Raw genomic sequence first — 23,353 nt, forward strand, 5'->3', positions numbered from 1 at the left:
TCACTTTTACTTCTCTGTCTAAACTATCTCACCTTGGCAGAAGCCGGAAAGAAACTCTAACAGTGTAAACGCATTTAACTTAACAAACTCACCTATTCCGACCTGGAATAAGGACGTTGAGTAGGAGGCAAAAAATCGCAACTTTAAATGGCAAAATCGGTATATTTGTGATGGGGAAACCCGCGCATTGTTTTTGTCATCATGCACGGGCGCCACGTGCGCACGATCTGTTGTTTTCCCTCTTCAGGCTGTCATCCCTTGTCCAATGAAATTTTTTCAGTTTGTCAACTCTATTGGGCCATTTCCGAGTTGTTGTTTGTCTTGGTTTCGATGTGAGTCTTGGTGCTCAACTATTAGAAGGGAAATGAGTTTGATTTGCAAAAGAATACGCAACTCATTTCCATTTGAATGGTTGTGTACCTAAACTCACTTTGAAACTGAGGCACGCAGCAACTCGAAAATGGGCTATTGGTGTCCTTCCTTAAACGCTGCAGCTGTAATCTCCCTTATGTTCAAGTGCTCTTGTAGTTCAAAGGGATGCACAAATTCCTAGTTGGATGAGCGCAGAGCGAACCGCGGGGAAAAAGCACATGACTAGAAACATGAAGGCCGTCATGAGCAAAGTGAAGAGACTCGACAGAATGCGGCGCCGAAGTAAACTCAACAGTATTATTATAATTATGATTCTCGCAAACGCTTTTCATTCAGTCAGTCTCTCTCAACCACAACCCGACAGGTGTTCCAAGTTTTCAGTGTTTTTTCACAGCGCAGGAAATCACGTAAACTTGCAATTACACCAGCTTCACAAATAATTTACACGGGAGTATATCTTCTTTTCACGGCAACAGCCCAATGTTTGTTTTTACTGTTTGTTTTTTGCTTTGACTTTTAATTGTTCACAATACCATCTCATGATTTGAAAGGAGGCCGTCATATATAGTATCGAGGTCACGTAACAACTGCCCTAAAAGAAATTCAACAAACGAAATTTGAGAAAAGAAACTTACACGAAATATTGGTTAGAGAACGTTAAGTGGTTCAGCTTGGCCCAGTCTTGATATAATTAGGGGCGGAACATTAGAAATCCTGCAAAGGAAAATTGCAAAAAAAAAAAATTGCTGCAAGCAGTTCACCCTTCAAAAAAAAATCCTGCAAGTAAACTGAACCAAAGTATGATATCAAAACACAAAGTCAAGTAGTTTTAATGTACATATCGAGAATATAACCTGCTCCTCTATCAATTGAACAAATTTTGCATGTATTGATGTTTTTAGAAGTCACAATGCAACAGATTACATCTGATGTCCTCCTCGTTTAAGGAGAACAATATTTCAAATGTAGAAGAAATATAAAATAATTTTACTATAACAAACCTTGAACAATATTCCTTTTGAAACCACAACAATATTAAACAAGTTAGGAACCAAAGTCACTCAGAAAAACCAATTAAAAACCGCGAGGTCACGGGTTCAAACCCCGTTGAAGTCCTGAATTTTTCGGGCTTCTCAACGCAATTGTAAAAATTGCGTTCATAACTGCGAAGATCATAGCTTCAGTCAATTATATCTTGTTTGGATGTTGCAAGAAATTCATTATATCTGTTTTTTCTCTTCATATGTATCTAAACAACCATTTCAAATATTAAAATTCAAGTAATATGTTAAATATATATTAAATAATAATTCATCAAATAAAATAATCTTACTATATGTGTTCAGCTGTACTTTAAACTTTCAACCGTCTTGGGTAATATAAAAAGTATTGAAGGACTAGAAAATACTTGCTGTGGTTCAAATTCCAAAAGATTGACTTTTCAATAGCTAGATTTGTTCAGATTTGGCTGTGTTTTATAAGAAAATCTCTTTCTTTATGGCACAATGCATCCCTTAAAAAATGTTGTGGAAATCAGACGACCAAATCAGACAAAAAAAACAGGAGCACTGCTTTAATAACAGCCAAACCAAGGCTACATACCAGAAAAGGAAAAAAGCCGGTCCAATCTGAGAAAAGCTAAAACAAGATTCGACATGAGAAAAAAAATATGTTCTCTGTCCTTCAGTTTTTATCAGAATTTATAAATATTGAAAAAAAAAACCCAGACATTTTCTCTATTAGAGCACGCAACTGACACATTTTCTCTCTGGGAGAGACAGCAGAAGGGCACAGGCCTTGTAAAGTCCACTGGTGGACAGCCCTCAACCCCGCAGGAATTCATCTTGTCCCACTGTGTATACTTTGCTGTTTGATGTGGCCTTGCAAGGTGGGATTTATAGTTAATGTTGCTTTGTCTATGTCATTACAAGTACCAGTGGACAACGGCTCTTTCAAGAGCCCCCAACATGCATTGCACAACGCAGGGAAACATACTTTAGGTCAAGCGTTCAAAATTGCACTCTACAGGTAAAACATCAAACGGCTCTTGTAGGGCCCCCACCCTGCATTCCGAGACCAACACAACCTGTGCTTTTTGGAAGTAAATCTGGCAGTGAACTCTTTGAAGCACGATCCATTTGTCGATTGGACAGGACTTTTTTATCTTCGACCGAGAAAACAACACCGAATATACGTACTATATTGCCTTCGAACTTCTCACGCTTTTAGCCTTTGCGTTCAACTGTAAAGAATAGTGGTGTAATTAAACTGTGCGAAGCTTTGTATTTCTTTAATATTAAAAGAAGTGCTGTCAAAAAAAAATCGTGCAGAGCTTTCACGTTGAAAAAAAAATTCATGCACAACGCCATACATTGCTTTGACAGTATTTTAGAGCTTTTCACAAATATTATTCATGAATTATCTTTGAAAAATGTGTGGTTACCCCCAAATTTTCTTTTTGGATTTCAATGACACTTGTTAAGATCTACATTTCCTGCATAATCACACACCGGGGCAAAATATCTTTAATTAGTACGGCACCGTCCTTAAACAAGATATTGGAGCCCAAAGTAGTTGTAAATGTTTTTCGCGCAAGCCGGTCTTATGGAAGACTGAACTCACAAAGAACGTACGTGGCTACAATTTCAGTTTCTCCAGTGGATTTTCAACAAAACCATCGTACTTTCGGAAGAAGTACTTCTAGGCATGTTCATGAGTGCCATCAACAGTTTCTTAGAAAGTACAGTTATCGTTTGATTGCATTCAAAATTAACGTACTTCGCAGTTTTGTTTCTTCTTTGAAGGAGAGAAATCGATCAAAAAGGGAGAAAACCAATTTAAGTCAGGTCACATTGAAGTATTTACTTATTAATCTTTCGTCTGACTGAATAAATTAGCTCAGGTGCACTGCTTGGAAGTGAGGCGCATGTTGCCATTGCAATTTCATCGGAGCAATTGTAGTAGCGGAAGATCGTGCGATGACAAAGTTATCGAGAATTAATATTAGGTAAACATAATTGTGGTGGCAATGAAAACGTACAAAAAGACTTCAGTCTTTCCGGTCAATATTTAGCTGCCCAGGCTAGTCACTAATTCTGTGGGTCAACTGAGATGTACACATTTGATACTTTAACAACACGAGTACGCGGCTAAGTTACTTGTATATTTTATTTATTTACTTATTTGTTTAAGCCGGCCGGTTGAAGTTTTGGCAGCTATTCAGTTGATGTGGACCTGCTATACCCACCCAACCATATACACACAGAGGACAGCCATAACACCGGGAACTTCATCCCCTACTCTTCTCGAATAGTTTGTGGGTTCTTTAACGTCCCACAGGGAACTAATGCACATGGAAGTTATTTGTGAGATGGGACCTCCGGCTTATCGTCTTTATCCGAGAAGACTTGAAAGTCTAACCATTTGCGGATGTAATTACAAAGGCAGCACTTCCCCCCGCCCCCCGGTATTTTATAGACCCTGAGTGTTGGTCCGGCCGGAGTCGAACTCACGACCTCCCGCATGGCAGCCCGGTGCTCAACCAACTGAGCCACTGGTGCGCGGTGGTTAGTTGAGGGAGAGTATCCTTGTCTTGTCTTGTATACAACAGGGAATTAGAAGCAAGAAGGGCTTCCTATAATTTAGCGCTAATCCGATATGGTAAAACAACCCTTTGTGAGTTTTGGGATTTCTCAGAGGGAAATCATCATTGTTCATTGATGGGTGCGCTTTGTTAGTATAAGATAAATGCGGTCACCTTTACAAATTAGTGATTCTCTTCTGATAAGTCAGTGGGTGAGTTCTCTAAACCATATATCGAAATTCCTAAAGAAATTTCAAAGGTTATATTAGCCCAAGTCGTTGCTTTTCAAGCGCTGCATCTGGAGAAATTCAAATGCCTGCCATGCCTATTTTCGTTCCGTTAGGGTTATCCTTGGGTTGCATACGTACGAATGGGTCTGATTTGACCTGTCGGACTTAAAAGAAAATCGACTTGCGGAAAATAAATTCTACTTTGTTTTAGGAAGACTTCAGTACATCTAAAATGTTTAGTATACTCGGTACCAATCGAGGGGGGCGCTTGTTCCATGGCAACTCAACTGTAGACCGGGTGCTATATTAGAGGAACGAATTGAACATAATCGTGTAACGCAAGACTTTATGATCAACAAGTTTAATGTATTATTATTATTATTTTCCCATTACGTTTATTGTTTTGCACCCTTACTCTGCATTTTGCTAACTGGCTTGCCAGCGAAAGAAATTTTATCTAGTTTCTGTTTAGTTCTAATGCAAATCAACTACTGTTCCAGCTTTCTTTTTTCTTTACTTGGTGCAGACGGCGCATGTCAACTCTCGACCGCTGACATATGGAAGACAGGGAAGTGAACCACAGAGTCCTTCCACGGGATACAGCAAAGCACCATTCTTGTCAGCATGGCTACCAGGAACATATTCTGGAGCACCATCAACACAGATGAAATCACTTGAATGTTTGTGACCATAATGTGCAGTCATCAGATACCCACGATACTCCTCGGCCCATCCAGATGGACAGTCATTCCTTGCGGGCATCATCAGCATTGAACCACGTGACGCCACGAAGCAGACAACACAGGGTGCGTCATGATCATGGAGATTTCTCTTAAAAGGGTCTCCGTTGTATTGACTGACTTCATACTCAGTGCCGTAAATGTATCCTGCATACTGGTAACCATCTTTGTACTTGTCGTACTTTGGATTGTGAGGAAGACAAAGGTAGTTGGCTCCACCACCGTAGTGGGTGTAGTATTCACGCCCAATTATCCCTGAAACGTGGAAGCGATATGTCAAACGCATTCATCTTGCTTGGAGATCAAAAAACAGCTGTCACTCCCTAATAAATTACATCTCGAAAAGAATTCATCACGGATTTTTAGCCTTATTTGCCATTCTATGTTTTCCCTCAGTCTTTATTTTAGCGAGATCAGTATTTCCGTTTGAGTAATATTTTATTATTCCTTTATAACGTTTTCTGCTCTCATGACAACTCCTGTGACCACCAAGAAAAGAAAAAAAAAAATCAGAATTCTATCACAACAACCCAAACCTGAAGAAAACGAAGTGTGAATCTTAGTTGAGAGGTATTACGAAATGTTAGGAATCGTTGAATTAAATCGTTCAAGGAACTTTATATACCTTTATAGACGATCTGAGCACCACTGGGACATGTGGTCCTTCCCCATCGAACATACTTCACACCCGACTTTGCAGTCCCCTTTTGTCCTTTTTCTCCTTTGGCGCCTTGAGGTCCCTGGGCTCCAGTCTTACCTACAGCTCCTTGTTGTCCTTTAGGACCAGGAGGGCCTGGTAAGGGCGTGTTTGTGCCAGGCTTTCCTGGTTCCCCTGTGAGGAAAGAGGACAGAGCGGGTGCACTATTATTTGCTGTGTGCTGATGGGAAAATTTGAAGGGAAGCAGTTCAGAGTGATTCGTTTTCCATGGTCACATTGACCTGCTTTTCTTGTTCAGCTTATTAAAACGAATTTAAAGGAAAGATAGGGGAAGATGCCTCACTCGGCGTGATTCACGAAACAATATTAAGTTTTCCCTTTTTAAAAGTGAGTGTATTTGTTTGTTTTTTTTTTCTTTGAGTTGGGCAGTTCATCTGACAAAACCTTTAGCAATTTACTGTCATTCATTTATTGTTTAAGAAGTTAGAGCTCCTCTCTTAGAAAAACAGGATAAATGCGAGGCGGCAAAACTGCATCTGGCAGGGTCTAATGTTTAGAATAAAGAATGGCAAATTGGAACACGATGTTTTTCGTTATTTGGAGGAACGTCACGAGGGGTCTCAAACAAGTTTCAGAAAAATACATTAATTTTCAGCAAACGCATGATTATGTTGCTGCAATTATCAACGGAATCATTGCCGCATGTGCATGTTTTGCATCCTTTAATCTAAATATTAGACCCTTAGCGGATGATAATTATTAAAGTTTTCTGATGGCACGTATGTATACTGTATTTTTGAAAATGGTGCGCGGATAACAAATGTTTTTAAAACGCTCCTTATTTAGCGACTGGTTGAATTAAATCATCCTCAGTTTGGACATGTTTTAGATGTCTTTTTGATCTTTATATTGTTTATAAGGGGCTCTACCATGCTATACAATTTTAAAAGCCCTAAACTGTGGTGGAGACCAAAACGGATAATATTTCCTTTGTTTATTGCAGACTCTGTTGGTCCAATGAGACTAATTTTCTCTTTTTTAGTTCTAATGGAAAGGGTTAAAGTGGATTTTAACCTGCATCAAATGGATTTAACTTTTTCCAAGGTTTGGGTCTGTCTCCACAAATTTCAGTGTAAACGCCTTCTTACGGCCTGTACATTAAATTTCCATGATATATAATGATTCCGATTCTAGAAGGATTTTAAGTATCAGACAAAAAATAGATTCTGAGTAATAATGGGCATCTTCTGCACAGTTTCAGACGTTTTGACGGTAAGACGGCAAAATCTCTATGACAGCTCTGTGAAGTGAAGTTTAAATATTGCCACGTAGTGCAGCCGGTTTCATTTACCTTTGGAGCCATTTTTTCCATTCAATCCTGGTTTCCCTGGTGGACCAGGGGGTCCAAGAGGTCCCATCTTTTCTTTTTCATTGTTTTGGATATGCTTTCCTTTGAGATTGAAAATGGTACAAAACAATTCAATGCCTTAGAGTTCACAAATAGGATGATTCCTTAAAATTCGTGGTTGGTAGTCATATTAATTATAACCTTCAATTACTTTCCTTAAAAAATAACCTGAACAAAATAGTGCTTTATACCAGAATTTTTTTGCGTTCATGTACTGGTGAGAACTTCCCAAGTAACCGAAGAGTTTATTTTCTGTTGTGCCTCAAACAAATGAAAAGAAATAACTTTTATCACTGAATAACTTTTCTTTTAAATGCCATTATCTTATAATCATGGGTGGGCTCTATACCAACCCAAAAGGTAGGCTATAAGTGAATTGCAAGAATTCCCACTTGATCCCAGACGAGGGAACCGCATCAGTGCATCAAGTCTATAACAAAATAAAATTGAAGTGTTGATATTCATCTGAATTGTCGATTGTTATCAGATGGTCATGTCTGAGGTAAAAGAAAGGTATTCAAGCTCAAACAGGTTAACAGGGTTAAGGCATAATAATATTTTAGGGAAAGAACATATAACTGATGAACGTACTGTCCGTATTGTGTTAAATGTTAAAAGAGTTTTACAGTGATAGTAAACGTTTGATTGCATACTAGATCTGATTGGTCGTTTTGGTCGAATGATTTTATTTATTTATTAATTTTTTTCGTTGGAGCTGACATTTTACATGATATCCTGTACTGAGTGCCGTAATTAATATGGCTCTTTCCTTCGGGTCTTTGATGATTTTTTTCCAACGCGCTTACAGTGCCCCATCGTTTTGATAAATACCTCCAAGCGGCGTATTTTCTAAAAACCGTATTTTTGCGAGGAAAATCACTTAATTGGTATAATAACTTTAATTTTAGCGAAATAAATTTTCTCTTTCTACGCAAAAATCACTTCTACTAAACATTTCACTCACACGCACAAAATTGAAGCTGTAGCGATAATATTTCCTTTGGAGTTAAATTAACTGGCAACATTCTAATACTGCTAGAAACAAGAATAATTAAGAGGTACCAAGTTTCTCAAGGAAGTTTAGCCTTCGCTAAATCAATTTCGAATCGAAATTTTATTTCTGAAAACTATAAACGCGTGTAAACTCCTAACGCATGAAGCCGACTTGTATAGAAATGTTATCAAATAATTTTGGTGGCCAAGAGAGTCGACGAAGCAAAATACACGACCATTAGAAACAATGAACACTCGCTGAAATCAAGAAAAAAATTGAAAAGATTACTCAGTCTCGACCGGAGAGACGACAATACGTTATTTGAGATTGGGAGGATAAGCAGCTATAACTTATCGAGGACAAACCTCTCTTCAAGGATTTTCACTCGTTTTTCAAAGTCTTGCGGGTTTTGAGTGGTGTTTTTCTTAATTCTTCTGCGTTCGCGAAACAGCATCGACTCAGTCTTTTGTCCAGTTGCATGGACATCGTGATTATTTGGACGCTGATCATCCATGGCTGAGATGTGGACCAAAATGGGAAAGCACATCATTAACACAACAAGGAAACGCAAACCACCACAAGGGGTTTTCACTCGCGGGTATTTCATAACTGACGAAATAGTCTTTTTTGAATCACTGCCTTCAGTACAAGTGGAGTATCAAGTTGGAAAAACGAAATAAATACACCTTTGACAGACCACAATAAATATGTTTTATTGATTCTGCAGAGAACTGCACGAACATACATGCTTGAACTTTTTCGCGTTTACAACTTAGATGCCCTCGAGCAAAGAGCCACGCGTGTAAATGTCAATAAATCAGTCAACGGAAGGAAAATTATTTGCACTTCTTGTACACATTCGATCTTCTTCCGAGTGGAATAGAAATATTTTCGCGAATAACAAACCATAAGCGATAGCTGACTTGATTAATAAGTCAAGGAAAACAAGCTTTGCCTTAGGAAAGCAGGGAAGAACTATTCCCCAAGAACAAACAGTTGGACACATTTTGCACATAATATTTCTGGGCTGATGATAAGTGGTTTCAAAGTGACTTTCAGTTCGGTTGGCTTCCTGAAAGAGTAGCAAACATTTATAAAACCTACAAGCGGGAAATCACAGTGCTTCATTAGCGACTGTTGTTATACCATAGTTTTGGAACGTCGCCCTGACAACGACATGAAGCGAGCAAATTTGAATCAGAGGTTATGTGGAGATCGCGATCACCTGACAATAAATTTCAAATGTTAATGCAGGAAAATGTAAAAACAACACTCTACATCTCACTTAATTGACGATGGTCTGTGCAACAAAGAGCGCCGACGTTGCTCATACATAAAAAAAAAATAAAGTTGAGTCATGTACCGTATATTTTGCTTCGAATATCCATACAAACCTTTGAGTTTCCCGCCATGTTGTCCTGATTACTCCCATGATGCAATCAAGAGCGTGAAATCGTCTATTATTTTGAAAAACAACCCTAATTAACGAATTCATAGAAACTATCAATACAAGAATTTACACTTCGCGAGAAATTTTTATTCTTTAAACCTAAATAGCTAGGGTAAAACTAGAATGAATTTTTTCTTGAGGATGTTGTGACAGGATTTGAACGCTTCATTTGCCCTTAGGATACCCATTTTGTAATAATAGTTTTTCAATTTCATTAACTAAAGGCAAGAACGCATAAAGAGGAATCAGAACAAATACGAAAACAACGATAGGTCAAGGTGCGAACTAAATTAACCTCGTGCTTTCGTGGTGTGAGGGAGTCGAGTCGAGTCCCATTTCATGTAAAGGCCGGTGAAAAGTTTCTTTCTGTACTAGGTCATCGTTGAAACATATGTACGATTTTGCTCGCGTTTCACGAGGCCGTCTAAAAACGGAATTTTATGCTGTTCTTCGAATTTCATTGTAAATTTTATGCCAGGTTGTCTCAGGGTGAGGTATTTGAGAAATCTTTGTTGTCAAACAGGGTGGAAGTGTCACTGTCATAAATGGCGACCACTTTTTCATTCTTTTGTGTTTATGTTAATTAGACCTACTGCCCTTATTTTGAAACAAATATTTTTTTGAAATCTGCTCGTCGTTGCGAGGCTACAAAGGCTTATTAGTATTTAAAAAAAAGGATATTTTCTTGGGCCGCCATTATGAAAGAGGTCTATACTCGTACCTAAACCAGACAGATGGACAATCCTTCCTCTCTTGTACCAATTCTTGTTGGAAGAGGCACATGAAAATACATGCCCAGGACGGTGTCACTTAGAAACAGAATGGGTACAAGGGAGGAAAGATTGTCCGTTTTCGAGGTTAGGTAAGTTCAAATGCCTGCGTATTTTCGTTCCATTGGGGTCGGTCAACCTTGGGTTTCATACCAATGTGGTCTTATTTGATTTGTCGGAGAAATTTCAATTAATTAATGAAAATGGACTTGCTGTGGAGGATCAATTTCTACTGAGTTTTGTAAGAAGACTTGAGTACATCTAAAATGTTTAGTATATTCGGTACCAATCGAAGAGGGCACTTGTTCCAAGACATCTCAGCTGTAGGATGCTGATTAGTGGATCGAATTGAACACAATCGTGTAACACAAGACTCATTAAGATCAACAAGTTTATTGTTTCGCCCCCTTACTCTACATTTGCTCTCTGGCTTGCTGGCGATTGATATTTCATTTAGTTTCTGTTTAGTTCTAATGCAAATGAACTACTGTTCGAGCTTTCTTTTTTCTTTCATTACTTGGTACAGACGGCGCATGTCAACTCTCGATGGTTGACATATGGAAGACAGGGAAGTGAACCACAAACGCCTTCCACGGGATACAACAAGGCACCATTTTTGTCAGCATGGCTACCAGGAACATATTCTGGATCACCATCAACACAGATGAAATCACTTGAATGTTTGTGAGTATAATGTTCAGTCATCAGATACCCATGATACTCCTCGCTCCATCCAGATGGACAGTCATTCCTTGCGGGCATCATCAGCATTGAGCCACGTGACTTCACAAAGCAGACAACACAGGGTGCGTCATGATCATGGAGATTTCTCTTAAAAGGGTCTCCGTTGTATTGACTGACTTGATACTCAGTGCCGTAAATGTATCCTGCAGCCTGCTTACCATCTTTGTACTTGTCGTACTTTGGATTGTGAGGAAGACAAAGGTAGTTGGATCCACCACCGTAGTGAGTGTACCGTTCACCCCCAATTATCCCTGAAACGTGGAAGCGATATGTCAAACGCATTCATCTTGCTTGGAGATCAAAAAACAGCTGTCACTCCCTAATAAATTACATCTCGAAAAGAATTCATCAGGGATTTTTAGCTTTATTTGCCATTCTATGTTTTCCCTCAGTCTTTATTTTAGCGAGATCAGTATTTCCGTTTGAGTAATATTTTACTATTCCTTTATACGTTTTCTGCTCTCATGACAACTCCTGTGACCACCAAGAAAGGAAAAAAGTCAGAATTCTATCACAACCACCCAAACGTGAAGAAAACGAAAGGTGAATGTTAGTTGAGAGGTATTACGAAATGTTAGGAAGCGTTGAATTTAATTGTTTTAGGAACTTTATACCTTTATAGACAATCTGAGCACCACTGGGGCATGTGGTCCTTCCCCATCGTACATACTTCACACCCGACTTTTGTCCTTTTTCTCCTTTGGCGCCTTGAGGTCCCTGGGCTCCAGTCTTACCTACAGCTCCTTGTTGTCCTTTAGGACCAGGAGGGCCTGGTAAGGGCGTGTTTGTGCCAGGCTTTCCTGGTTCCCCTGTGAGGAAAGAGGACAGAGCAGGTGCACTATTATTTGCTGTGTGCTGATGGGAAAATTTTAAGGGAAGCAGTTCAGAGTGATTCGTTTTCCATGGTCACATTGACCTGCATTTCTTATTCACCTTATTCAAACGAGTTGAAGGAAAGTAGGGAAAGATGCCTCACTCGGGATGATTCACGAAACTATATTTAGTTTTCCCTTTTAAGTGGGTGTATTTGTTTGTTTGTGGTTTTCCTTTTTGAGTGGGGTAGTTTGTGTGAAATACCTTAAGCAATTTACTGTCATTCATTTATTGTTTAACAAGTTAGAGCTCCAGGACAAAAGCGAGGCGGCAAAACTGCATCTGGCAGGGTCTAATGTTCAGAATAAAGAATGGGAAATTGGAACAGGATAATTTTTCGTTATTTGGAGGAGCAACGTCACAAGGGGTCTCAAACAAGTTTCAGAAAAATACATTAATTTTCAGCAAACGCATGATTATGTTGCTGCAATTATCAACGGAATGCCGCATGTGCATGTTTTGTAACCTTTAATCTAAATATTAGACCCTTAGCGGATGATAAAGTTTTCGGAAGCCACGTATTTTACTGTATTTTTGAAAATGGTGCGATAACAAATGTTTTTAAAACACTCCTTACTTAGCGACTGGTTGAATTAAATCATCCTGAGTTTGGACAAGTTTTGGATGTCTTTTTGATATTTATAAGGGGTTCTACCATTCTATAGAATTTGAAAAGCCCTAAACTGTGGTGGAGACCAAAACGGATAATATTTCCTTTGTTTACTGCAGACTCTGTTGGTCCAATGAGACTAATTTTCTCTTTTTTAGTACTAGTATTAATGGGAAGGGTTAAAGTGGATTTTAACCTGCATCAAATGGAGTTAACTTTTTCCAAGATCTGGCTCTGTGTCCACAAATTTCGGTGTAAACGCCTTCTTCCGGCCTGTACATTAAATTTCTATGATATATAATGATTCCGATTCCAGGAGGATTTTAAGCATCAGACAAAAAATAGGTTTAATAATGGGCATCTTCTGCACAATTTCAGACGTTTTGACGGTAAGACGTCAAAATCTCTATGACAGCTCTGTGAAGTGAAGTTTAAATATTGCCACGTAGTGCAGAGTTTCATTTACCTTTGGAGCCATTTTTTCCATTCAATCCTGGTTTCCCTGGTGGACCAGGGGGTTCCATCTTTTCTTTTCCACTGTTTTGGATATGCTTTCCTTTGAGATTGAAAATGGTACAAAACAATTCAATGGCTTAGAGTTCACAAATAGGATGATTCCTTAAAATTCGTAGTTGGTAGTCATATTAATTATAACCTCCAATTACTTTCCTTAAAAAATAACGTGAACAAAATAGTGCTTTTATACTAGAATTTTTTTGGCGTTCATGTACTGTTGAGAACTTCCCAAGTAACGGAAGAGTTTATTTTCTGTTGTGCCTCAAAACAAATGAAAAGAAATAACTTTTATCACTGAATAACTCTTCTTTTAAATGCCATTATCTTATAATCATGGGTGGGCTCTATACCAACCCAAAAGGTAGGCTATAAGTGAATTGCAAGAATTCCCACTTGATCCCAGACGAGGGAACCGCATCAGTGCATCAAGTCTATAACAAAATAAAATTGAAGTGTTGATATTCATCTGAATTGTCGATTGTTATCAGATGGTCATGTCTGAGGTAAAAGAAAGGTATTCAAGCTAAAGCAGGTTAAGGCATAATAATATTTTAGGGAAAGAACACGTAACTGAAGAATTGTCCGTATTGAATTAAATGTTCAAAGAGTTTTACAGTGATAGTAAACGTTTGATTGTGTACTAGATCTGATTGGTCGTTTTGGTCGAATGATTTTATTTATTAATTTATTTTTTTCGTTGGAGCTGACATTTTACATGATATCCTGTACTGAGTGCCGTAATTAATATGGCTCTTTCCTTCGGGTCTTTGATGATTTCTTTCCAACGGGCTTACATTGCCCCATCGTTTTGATAAATACCTCCAAGCGGCGTATTTTCTAAAAACCGTATTTTTGCGAGGAAAATCACTTAATTGGTATAATAACTTTAATTTTAGCGAAATAACTTTTCTCTTTCTGCGCAAAAATCACTTTTACTAAACATTTCACTCACACGCACAAAATTGAAACTGTAGCGATAATATTTCCTTTGGAGTTAAATTAACTAGCAACATTTTAATACTGCTAGAAACAAGAATAATGAAGAGGTACCAAGTTTCTGAAGGAAGTTTTAGCCTTCGCTAAATCAATTTCGAATCGAAATTTTATTTCTGAAAACTATATAAGTGTAAACTCCTAACGCATGAAGCCGAATTGTATAGAAATGTTATCAAATAATTTTGGTGGCCAAGAGAGTCGACGAAGCAAAATACACGACCATTAGAAACAATGAACACTCACTGAAATCAAGAAAAAAATTGAAAAGATTACTCAGTCTCGACCGGAGAGACGACAATACGTTATTTGAGATTGGGAGGATAAGCAGCTATAACTTATCGAGGACAAACCTCTCTTCAACGCTTTTCAGTCGTTTTTCAAAGTCTTGCGGGTTTTGAGTGGTATTTTTCTTAATTCTTCTGCGTTCGCGAAACAGCATCGACTCAGTCTTTTGTCCAGTTGCATGGACATCGTGATTATTTGGACGCTGATCATCCATGGCTGAGATGTGGACCAAAATGGTAAAGCAAATCATTAACACAACAAGGAAACGCAAGCCACCACAAGGGGTTTTCACTCGCGGATACTTCATAACTGACGAAATGGTCTTCTTTGATCACTGCCTTCGGTACAAGTGGAGTATCAAGTTGGAGAAAGGAAATAAATATACTTTAGGTGAATCACAAGAAAGACGTTTTATTGATTCTGCAGAGAGCTTCGCAAAGATACAAGCTTGAACTTTTTCGCGTTTACAACTGAGATGCTTTTGACTGAACAAAGAGTCACGCGCGTAAATGTCAATATGCCAGTCAACGGATGGAAAATTATTTTCACCTGGTGTACACAATCAATCTACATCTAAGTGGAATAACAATATTTTTGTGACTAAGAAACTCTAAGCGATAGCCAACGAAAACAAGCTTTGCCTTTAATGGGACCGCAACCCTGAAATATTCCCCATGAACAGTTGGACTGCTCAGACAAATTTGCATATAAATATTTCTAGGATGATGATAAGTGCACTCGGTTGGCTTTTCTGAAAGACTAGCAGAAGGTTATGAAATCTAACAGCAGGAAATGACAGTGCTTCATCATTAACTGTTTTCAAACCGTAGTTTTGGAAGCGCGTTCCCATGCCAATTGCCGTTCTCGGCCTGACGACGACGTGAACTGAGCAAATTTTAGGTTATGTGGAGGTCGCGAGCATCTGACAATACATTTTCAATCGTCCATGTAGGGTACTGTAAAAATAACATTCTACATCTCACTTAATTGACGACGGTCTGTGCAACAGAGAGCGCCGATCTTGCGCATACATTGTTGACATATTACAGTTCTTAGAGCGGCGTTCTTTCCTATAAGACGACGGATTTAGATTTGTCTGTATCTTTCTCTTGAACCAAAGAATACAGAAAAGCTAGAGTGACACATTTAATAAGCTTTCGGCGATTTAAAGTCTTCGTTCCCCAAGGATCTTTCTGTAAGCCGAGTGAATTCAGTGTTAGAATTAAAATGCTCTGGTTGTTGAAATGGAAACAATTGGGTCATTTGTTGAAGAACTGGAACCAACTTTGAGGTTTTGACAATAACGTGAGGAAACGTTCGTTTCCAATTGAAAGGGCGTTTACACGACAGAGCAAAAATGGCACGGGCCCGACAAAAACTGGAACGGTTCCAACAGTTTTTTACAAAGAAACAGTGAACTTTTACCCGTTCCGCGACGGGTCCATAGGCGCCTATGGATAAAAGTTCACCGTGCCATTTTTGCTCTGTCGTGTAAACGTCCCTTGAGTTTTAGGATACTTCGCCTCATGACATGAACGAGACAGAATAATCGCGGAACACTTACGAAAGCGCGAAGTTTATATTTTGAGGTGATATTTTCAGTTCGTCGCCGTCGTAGATGTTGAAGTCCCTAATAAAGTAAAATAGGAATAAATGTAACCACATTCAATCGATGAAGTTTTGACGACAACATGAACATACTTCCAAGCAATCCTTCATTCTCCACATTTACTTCAATAACGAATTCTTCCAATACAATACACTTGGAGCATTTTCGCCGATATTGTGATACTCGAACAGTGCGGGATATAGACGGCAAACAGGTTTACGATAGCGTCAGAAAATATTGATTCATTTTTCAAGTTACGCTTTCGTTAGCGTCGCTGTCTTCCTCTCAAAGGTGGCAATACAAAACTTTATTACGTTTTATTTACATTCATTTACAGTATGAAAGCAATAACGGCTATAAACATCAAAACAGATTTTGTGGGGCTCTTTTTATTCCCCTTCCCTTTGTAGCAGTTTTGCATGGGGAAGGTGGCCTTTGAGTGTACTCACTGAGTTAGTCAGTTCCTCTCGTGCTATGGTGAGTGATTTGAGGTTTTGCGAATTCGGTCATTGTAAAACGCAGACTGCAGACTGCAGACCAGGGCTAAAATGCAGACTGAAGTTATAACGTAAAGTTCTGTTGAAAAAGCCCAAATCCCTTAGAAATGATAACCTTGAGGCCTAATTAGGCCTAAAACAATATTTAGGCTTAACTGTTAGCATTTCTAATGGGTTTGGGCTTTTTCAACAGTTAAATTGTAACCTCAGTCTGCATTTTACCGCCGGTCTGCAGTCTGCGTTTTACACTGACCATTTGGGGATTCCAAAAACAGCACTAAAACAGGCACAGCAGAGGTAAATTTTGTAACATGAAAAGGCTCTATTGGCATGATTGTAACAACACAAAAAAACAGCAAAATGTGCTGGGAGTTGATGTTATAATGGGAATGGATGAATAGAATCATGACGAATAAAGATAGGCTGAGTGGTAAGAGTTGTATTTACAATGAAAATTGACCGTGATAAATTCAAGTGAACACATTATATTACCAAGTTAAATACAGCTACCAAATTAACAAATCACTGTTGCATCGGGATTTATTGGTCGACTTTATGACTGAAATGAACGTAAACGTTTAGAACTGATGGGTCAACTGGCAAGAAAAGTTTCACTGAGTGAAGTAAAGCGAAAAGAGAACTTGAAGCGGGTGATTTCGAGTAATATAACTTTCTTCGCCGTTGACAAAGTACACAACAGAGGTCAACAGAAGGCAGATCATCACAATTTAAGGTGCGTTTACATGACAGAGGAAAAATGGCACGGGTCCGAGAAAAAGTGGAATGGTTCCATTCATTTTTGTAAAGAAACAGTGAAATTTTATCCGTTCTGCTACGGGACCATAGACGCTTATGGTTCCGTTGCGGAACGGATAAAAGTTCACTGTTTCTTTACAAACATTATTGGAACCGTTCCACTATTTATCGGACCCGTGCCATTTTTCCTCTGTCGTGTAAACGCGCCTCAAATGTCGTGATATCGGACGATCTACACGAGTCCACATTTTTTTTGAGTCAAAACGAGCTATCGCCTTTAACAGCATTTCAGGGAATTAAAATATTTTTTTTGATTGTAATGCGGTACAACGACGTCAACAGTTGTCTTTAGGCGAAAGCGACGTGACAAAAAAGCAAATTGCCAATAAGCGCAAAATAGCGGCGCTACAAAGATTCGATTGAAAAATAGGATTCGTGAACGTTCTTGCTATACTTGACAAATGAAACCTGGAAAAATATCTGGGGTACCCAACGAGTGATTTCTTAAATTTGCGTTCGGAAGGAAGATGAGCTAGAACTTTTTAGCCCCCGCGGGGGGGGGGGGGGGAAATACATTTAAATTCCATCAATCATCGGGCTTTTGAATATCGCGAACTCAGACTTTGGAGGCGTACTAAGATTTTGGACAAGATTTCATAGATATTTCGGAAAGGTTGTGAGGAGTCAATAGAGTGTTTAGAAATTTCGAACCCACACTGAAGAACGCTGGTATTCACTGCGCTGAGTAAGTGTCAACTGTGATATTTATTCTTGTGCTTCTCAATGCTAAGTGTCAAGTCTTCGAAGACGAATTAATAATCAGTTAAGGCCCGGGCGAAAGGGTCCAACATCCGTTCGATTTTGTTGAACGATGTTGACCGAGTATGCACGATGCTCAGTTCTCACTGTAAAAAATTACGAAAGTGTTGAAGGAATATATAGGGCAGGAAAGAGAGTGTTTACATACAAACGGCATAGGAAGTTCACTAGTTCGTATTGGAATAAAAATTCTACTTGTGTGAACTTTCATTTCACAAGTGAACACCACAATAATGTTATGAGCCATCCGCCTCCCGTTACACGATGCTCAGATTGGTCTTATTCCATTACACATTTGATTCCGAACACACAGATCACATCACGATTCAAAGGAGATTTGAAAACTGAATTTTATTTTTGGCGATCAAGCATGAATGTGTCTCGGGGCGAAAATTGCCGTTGAAGCGCCCTGAATTTTTCAGGTGTCATGATAAGACAATTGCTAAGTTAAGAGCGAGGATAACTTCTCGCAATTTCGTCTCATGATAACCCGCTGCCGGCACGGGAGCCCAACGAAATAGGCCATTTTCGAAATATCAAAAATTGAGGTTGATAGTGAGTCAGTGAGGACAAAAACAAAAGAAACACGTTGGAATGAATGTGAAAAATATTTGCATATGATCCATTTTCCTTTGTCTTTGGACGTGTTTTCACGCCAGCCGATTGTCTCGCTTAACATATTTGTCCTCTATTAAACCTCTCCTTTCTTTTAATATATCGAAAAAGGCCTATTTACTACTTCCAACATGATCTCTTCTCTAAATTAACGATTATCGTTAATTCGTAATTAGCTTTGAATAGAATTTACTGTTATCGTCAATTTAGGACACTGTGTCCCAGGACTTGTGGTAGCACAGAAAATAAGGAAATTAAAAAATCATATCCGTGGATTAGATTCGAACCCGGAGCTTCTATTTTATCGGAACCACTTCTTTCCGCTTCACCACCGAAGATTCTCAAAAAAAAAATTAGCGTGACTTCAGGGGCATTTTGGCGCAAACAATTTTTTGATTTGGTTTAAATCTCGATATTTGATGGTCTGTTCAATACGTAAAATTTGCGGTAAAATTCCGACATGTTGGCCCATATACTGCTCTGTTGGCCGCACTAGCTACCGAAACAAAAACAGAAGAGATATGGGTCTAGCTGCTATTGTGACGTAAAAGCCAGAGTTTTCTAAACATTTGACTTGTTCAATGTGGATCTTTGACTGCAGTTTACATGCGTAGCAGCAGAATGCAACAATACCACAAATTTAAAAGACGGTATAGGGCTTCATTTCATGATACCGTATTTCGACGACAATCGCCATGAAGACATGAACGTCGAAAAAGATTGGTTCAGTTTGTCACAGTGCTCGAAGCATTTCAAAACAGAGGACTTCAGTCGACGTTTAGACCGCTTTTGATCAAACGTGACAACACAAATATGGAAGACGTTTCATTAAACACCTATTTCTAATACGATTCTGCTTACAGAAAGCTCAAGTTATAAGAGAAACGATCTGTTGAATACGTATAAAATTAGCGGCAAAATACTGCCACGTTAGCCGCGCTACCGAGACAAGAGAGGTATGGGTCAAGCTGCAATTAATCGTGACGTCAAAATTTGACTTCTCAGCAGGATGCTACAATACCAGAAGTTTAAAAGGCGGTATAAGGCTTCATTTCCTGATACCGTATTTTGACGACAATCGCCATGAGATTACGAAACGTCGAAGAAGATGGGTTCAGTTTGTGCTTGAAGAATTTCAAAAGAGAGGCCTTTACTCGACGTTTAAACCGCTTTTGATCAAACGTGACAACACAAATATGAAAGGCGTTTAATTAAACGATTCTCATGGCAGAAGGCTCAAGTTATAAGAGAAATGGAAGTGGAAGCAACAAAAAGAAACGAAGCAAAGATAAAATCAGATATTTAATCAAATACACCAGCAGTACACAACATGTACTCTATTTGTAAACCATATCTCAGCCAAAATAAAAAATAAAATCACCGCTCACCTTGCTTCGTCTCCTGTTTGTTGATACATTTGCTTTCCTTTTGTTTTGCCTCATTTTCCGGCTGTTAACTTAAGACTCCATTTCTGAAGGCAAACGGGTTCAAATCCTGGGATGTTGAATCACACAGGACAATTTAACGCCGGGGCCAACAATTTAAAGGACCAGGTCACTTTCACAAGGTTCTAAACAGCCTTCCAACTCCCTGCAGCAATAGTACTCGCTAATGTTTTGAAGAAAATCGACACTGTGACAATTTCCACACTTGCACCTACACAATACAGAAGTCAAGGAATGAATAAAAGGAACAAATCACGATGAACTGTCGATGCAAGAAGTAACAGCCAAACAAGAAACATACAATCAACGAAAGCAGTCTCGGTAGGTGCGCACAGAGATCACCATGTAGAATACGCAAGTATTCCTCCTAAATAAGCCACTTCAACGTTTCCCTGAAATTTATCGGCCTTCAGTTGTCGTTCTAGCGCTTTGTCAGCTTGTTTTTCCTTTTTCGTAATTGGCAGTCCATTCCTTGTCAGCCTTTGGGTCGTCGATGATATCTTCATCGCTCAAGGCTATATGATCTCGATGGAGATAAATCATGACCATCGTCTTCCATTTCTATGTCGTAATCCATTTTCGAGTCTTCGGAAAAATGACGAGCGTCAGAATCTGACGGGGGGCAAGACATTTTTAACGTTACGTTAAAAGAACTCCTCTATCAAGGAGAAAGCAAATTAAGCTTCCACCTCGTTCCCAGGGTCCCCTGGGAATGAGTTTGGTGAAGCTTGTATCCTGTGGGCTGTCAATCTGACGTCATTACCATCGCTCTTCCCAGACCTCCTTTGCGCGGTCGTGATTTCCTGAAAATGAAGAATTGAGTAGGATCTATTTTAGCTCCATACTATCTGCAATTAACATGGAGTATTCTTTAACAAATTCGCGACGAAATTTCCCCAAAACACACCTCAATAGCGACGGAGCTTAGGATGGCTCAAAGCAGTTTCAGCACTTTAAAGAGAATGTACTATTAGAAGAATTGCCTCCGCAGCACTGTATCATATAACTGCAATGTCATGATACCATATGAAACGCCCTTGTTGCTTCAGTAACACGATGCGTTCATTATCATGACGCAATACGTCACCATAGCAACACGACAGTCATCCAAAAACACCCTATACTTCGTTTTTAGTTGCTTGTATCTCTCATCCCATTTTTAATCCCTGTAAAGTGAATGAAGCTGCTCAAAGCAGTTTAAACACTTTTAAGAGATTGTACTATTAGAAGGATTGCCTCCACAACACTGTATCACATAACAGCAATGTCATGTTACCATATGAAACGCCCTTATTGCTTAACACAATGCGTTCATTATCACTACGTATTACCAGGAGCGCATTAGTAGGAGCCTCCATATGCAGTAGATCTTTGAGTCAACCTTTGCGCGTATCTTTCTATTTTTAGAACGAACCCTTGAGCAGGAGACTCGTATTTACATAAATTTACCACAATTTGTACGATTTAAATACAGTGTTACTGCTTTATTTGTCTTCGTTGGACAACGACTTTATTCTGATTGGCCTTTTAAAACAGTGTGTGCAGAGCAGGAGCAACTAACTCGTGGCGTTCTAAAAATTGAAAGTCACGCGCAAAGGTTGACTCATAAGGGCGTGTATGAGAGAGGCAAGCTCCTACTCATGGGCTCCGGGTCCAGTGGATTCAGAGATACCTTAAAAAACATGAGCAGTTAAGGTGGCTCAACATCTTCTCCAAAGAAGAAGAGCAGTTAAGATGGCTCTACATTATCTACATCTTTGGCTCTCCAAAGAAGAAGAGCAGTTAAGGTGGCTCTACATCTTCTCCAAAGAATGCAGATCGTTTTACCATGGCCAGCTAATCAGCAATGAAAAATGGGGGTCACCGAGTTCGTTTTAGAGATACATGCAACTAAAGATAAAATATAGGGTAGTTTTGGAGGGATTTCTTGCTTCTTTGGTAGCAATTACCTAACAATACCGATCTTATCTTGTAAAGCAATAATAAATTATTAATGGTTCATATGCTCCAATCATAACACTGTAGTTATAGGAAACAATGTTGTTGTTAAGTCAATACTTTTAGCAGTACAGTATCTTTAAAAGGCTGAAACTGGTGTGAGCCACGTTAAATCCACCTCAAATTATTTCTTAACCATCACCGTTTTAAGTCCGGTTGTACGTAAAAGTCCCTCTACAATTTACCCCCCTCCCTCCCGGCGGCCTATATTACCCTTACGTTTATATCCTTGAGGACGGAAAGGTTTTGATGAAGAAAAGATGCTCTAAAAGATAGTATGGATCTTAAACAAACATCAGAGATCACATGCCTGAGGTTGTGCATTTTGCATTGATTTAGCACCGAAACCCGTTTTCACCTGACGATACTCCGTGAAATGCAAATACATCACATAGCCTTTAGGTGTGCCGCATTGCTTTATTCGGCACATCCAAGAGTATTTATTCTGGGGCTGCCTTTATGACTAGACAGCCCTACAGCAGCAGTAATTGGGACTGCATGCAGCCACACTGAGTACAAGAACTATGGCGATAGACAGCCAAAAGTGACCTTCAATTAGCTTGCGAAACTCAACCGGCGCGGAGAATGGCGCGTGACTTGAACTAAGTGACGCGCAACTCTGTCTCCGCTGTCTTGATCGTCGTGCGATCTGAATCGATGTAACTTATTACAGTTACTGTTAGACAAAAATTTCCCTTTTTGACGAATGGTGCGCTGCGAAAGTGCATCCTTTTAAGATCACGCAACAAATAAATCTCATTGTTTCCATATAAAGCAGTCGTTTTAAGTTAAGTCGCTGTAAATAGGGAGAAATCAGTTACATCTTCAAATTGCTAAAGCATTTCTTCATAGGAAACCTTGTAAAAAGTTGATGTCGTGTAATTACATTCCCCTTCTACCATCGGCGGCGATCGTGAGTGTTCGTGAGAGATCGTATTAAAAACGAGTAAACTGGAAAGTACACCCATACTCTCAGGGAACTCAGGGGCGGCGCTAAGGCAAGCTTCAATGACGCGGATATATGAAAAAAAATGCATATTTATGAGAAAAATGGTTCATTAGCTCGGGGTTATCACACTAAATCAAAATTTCCAAGGAAATCGCTTTCCCTATTCCAAACCATTCTCACTCAATATTTGAATTTACTAAGTTACAAAACTTTGCAGCTTACAAGTTGACAATAACATGAACAAGAAACGAAAATTTATCTATGTGCATACGACATTTTTAAATTCCTATATAAACTTTCTCAAAAATCCTTCGAATACTAAATCAAATCTCCAATAGCTTCTCTAGGTTTCTTTTGCTTTATGAACGTCTTGTTTTTTTTGCAGTTTACAAGTTGAAATTTGTGACCAGATACGCTCCTTAAATTAAGCTTGAGG

General features: G+C 39.0%; 2 protein-coding genes across 4 annotated transcripts; both read right to left on the reverse strand.

The window, feature by feature from the left end:
* Positions 1 to 4,554: 4,554 nt before the first annotated feature.
* Positions 4,555 to 8,673, reverse strand: LOC137979744 (uncharacterized). The gene is made up of 5 exons (XM_068827083.1): positions 8,351 to 8,673; positions 7,345 to 7,421; positions 6,935 to 7,033; positions 5,551 to 5,757; positions 4,555 to 5,180 (listed from the first exon to the last, which is right to left on the reverse strand). Exons 1-5 carry the CDS (start codon positions 8,590 to 8,592, stop codon positions 4,699 to 4,701), a joined length of 1,107 nt encoding a protein of 368 aa, XP_068683184.1. The 5' UTR covers positions 8,593 to 8,673; the 3' UTR covers positions 4,555 to 4,698.
* Positions 8,674 to 10,550: 1,877 nt separating this feature from the next.
* LOC137979745 (short-chain collagen C4-like) lies at positions 10,551 to 20,715 on the reverse strand. Of its 3 annotated transcripts, XM_068827085.1 has the most exons (7): positions 20,272 to 20,715; positions 19,914 to 20,181; positions 15,794 to 15,859; positions 13,303 to 13,379; positions 12,899 to 12,988; positions 11,564 to 11,758; positions 10,551 to 11,200 (listed from the first exon to the last, which is right to left on the reverse strand). In XM_068827085.1, exons 2-7 carry the CDS (start codon positions 19,940 to 19,942, stop codon positions 10,719 to 10,721), a joined length of 939 nt encoding a protein of 312 aa, XP_068683186.1. In that variant the 5' UTR covers positions 19,943 to 20,181; positions 20,272 to 20,715; the 3' UTR covers positions 10,551 to 10,718. The 3 variants fall into 3 exon arrangements, with proteins under 3 accessions (XP_068683186.1, XP_068683187.1, XP_068683185.1); XM_068827086.1 differs by lacking the exon at positions 15,794 to 15,859 and having other exon boundaries at positions 10,554 to 11,200; positions 20,272 to 20,693; XM_068827084.1 differs by lacking the exons at positions 15,794 to 15,859; positions 19,914 to 20,181; positions 20,272 to 20,715 and adding an exon at positions 14,295 to 15,553 and having other exon boundaries at positions 10,565 to 11,200.
* Between the last annotated feature and the right edge of the window lie 2,638 nt (positions 20,716 to 23,353).

The sequence above is a fragment of the Montipora foliosa genome, chromosome 12 (genome assembly GCF_036669935.1).
Source record: "Montipora foliosa isolate CH-2021 chromosome 12, ASM3666993v2, whole genome shotgun sequence".
Taxonomy (NCBI): Eukaryota; Metazoa; Cnidaria; class Anthozoa; order Scleractinia; family Acroporidae; genus Montipora; species Montipora foliosa.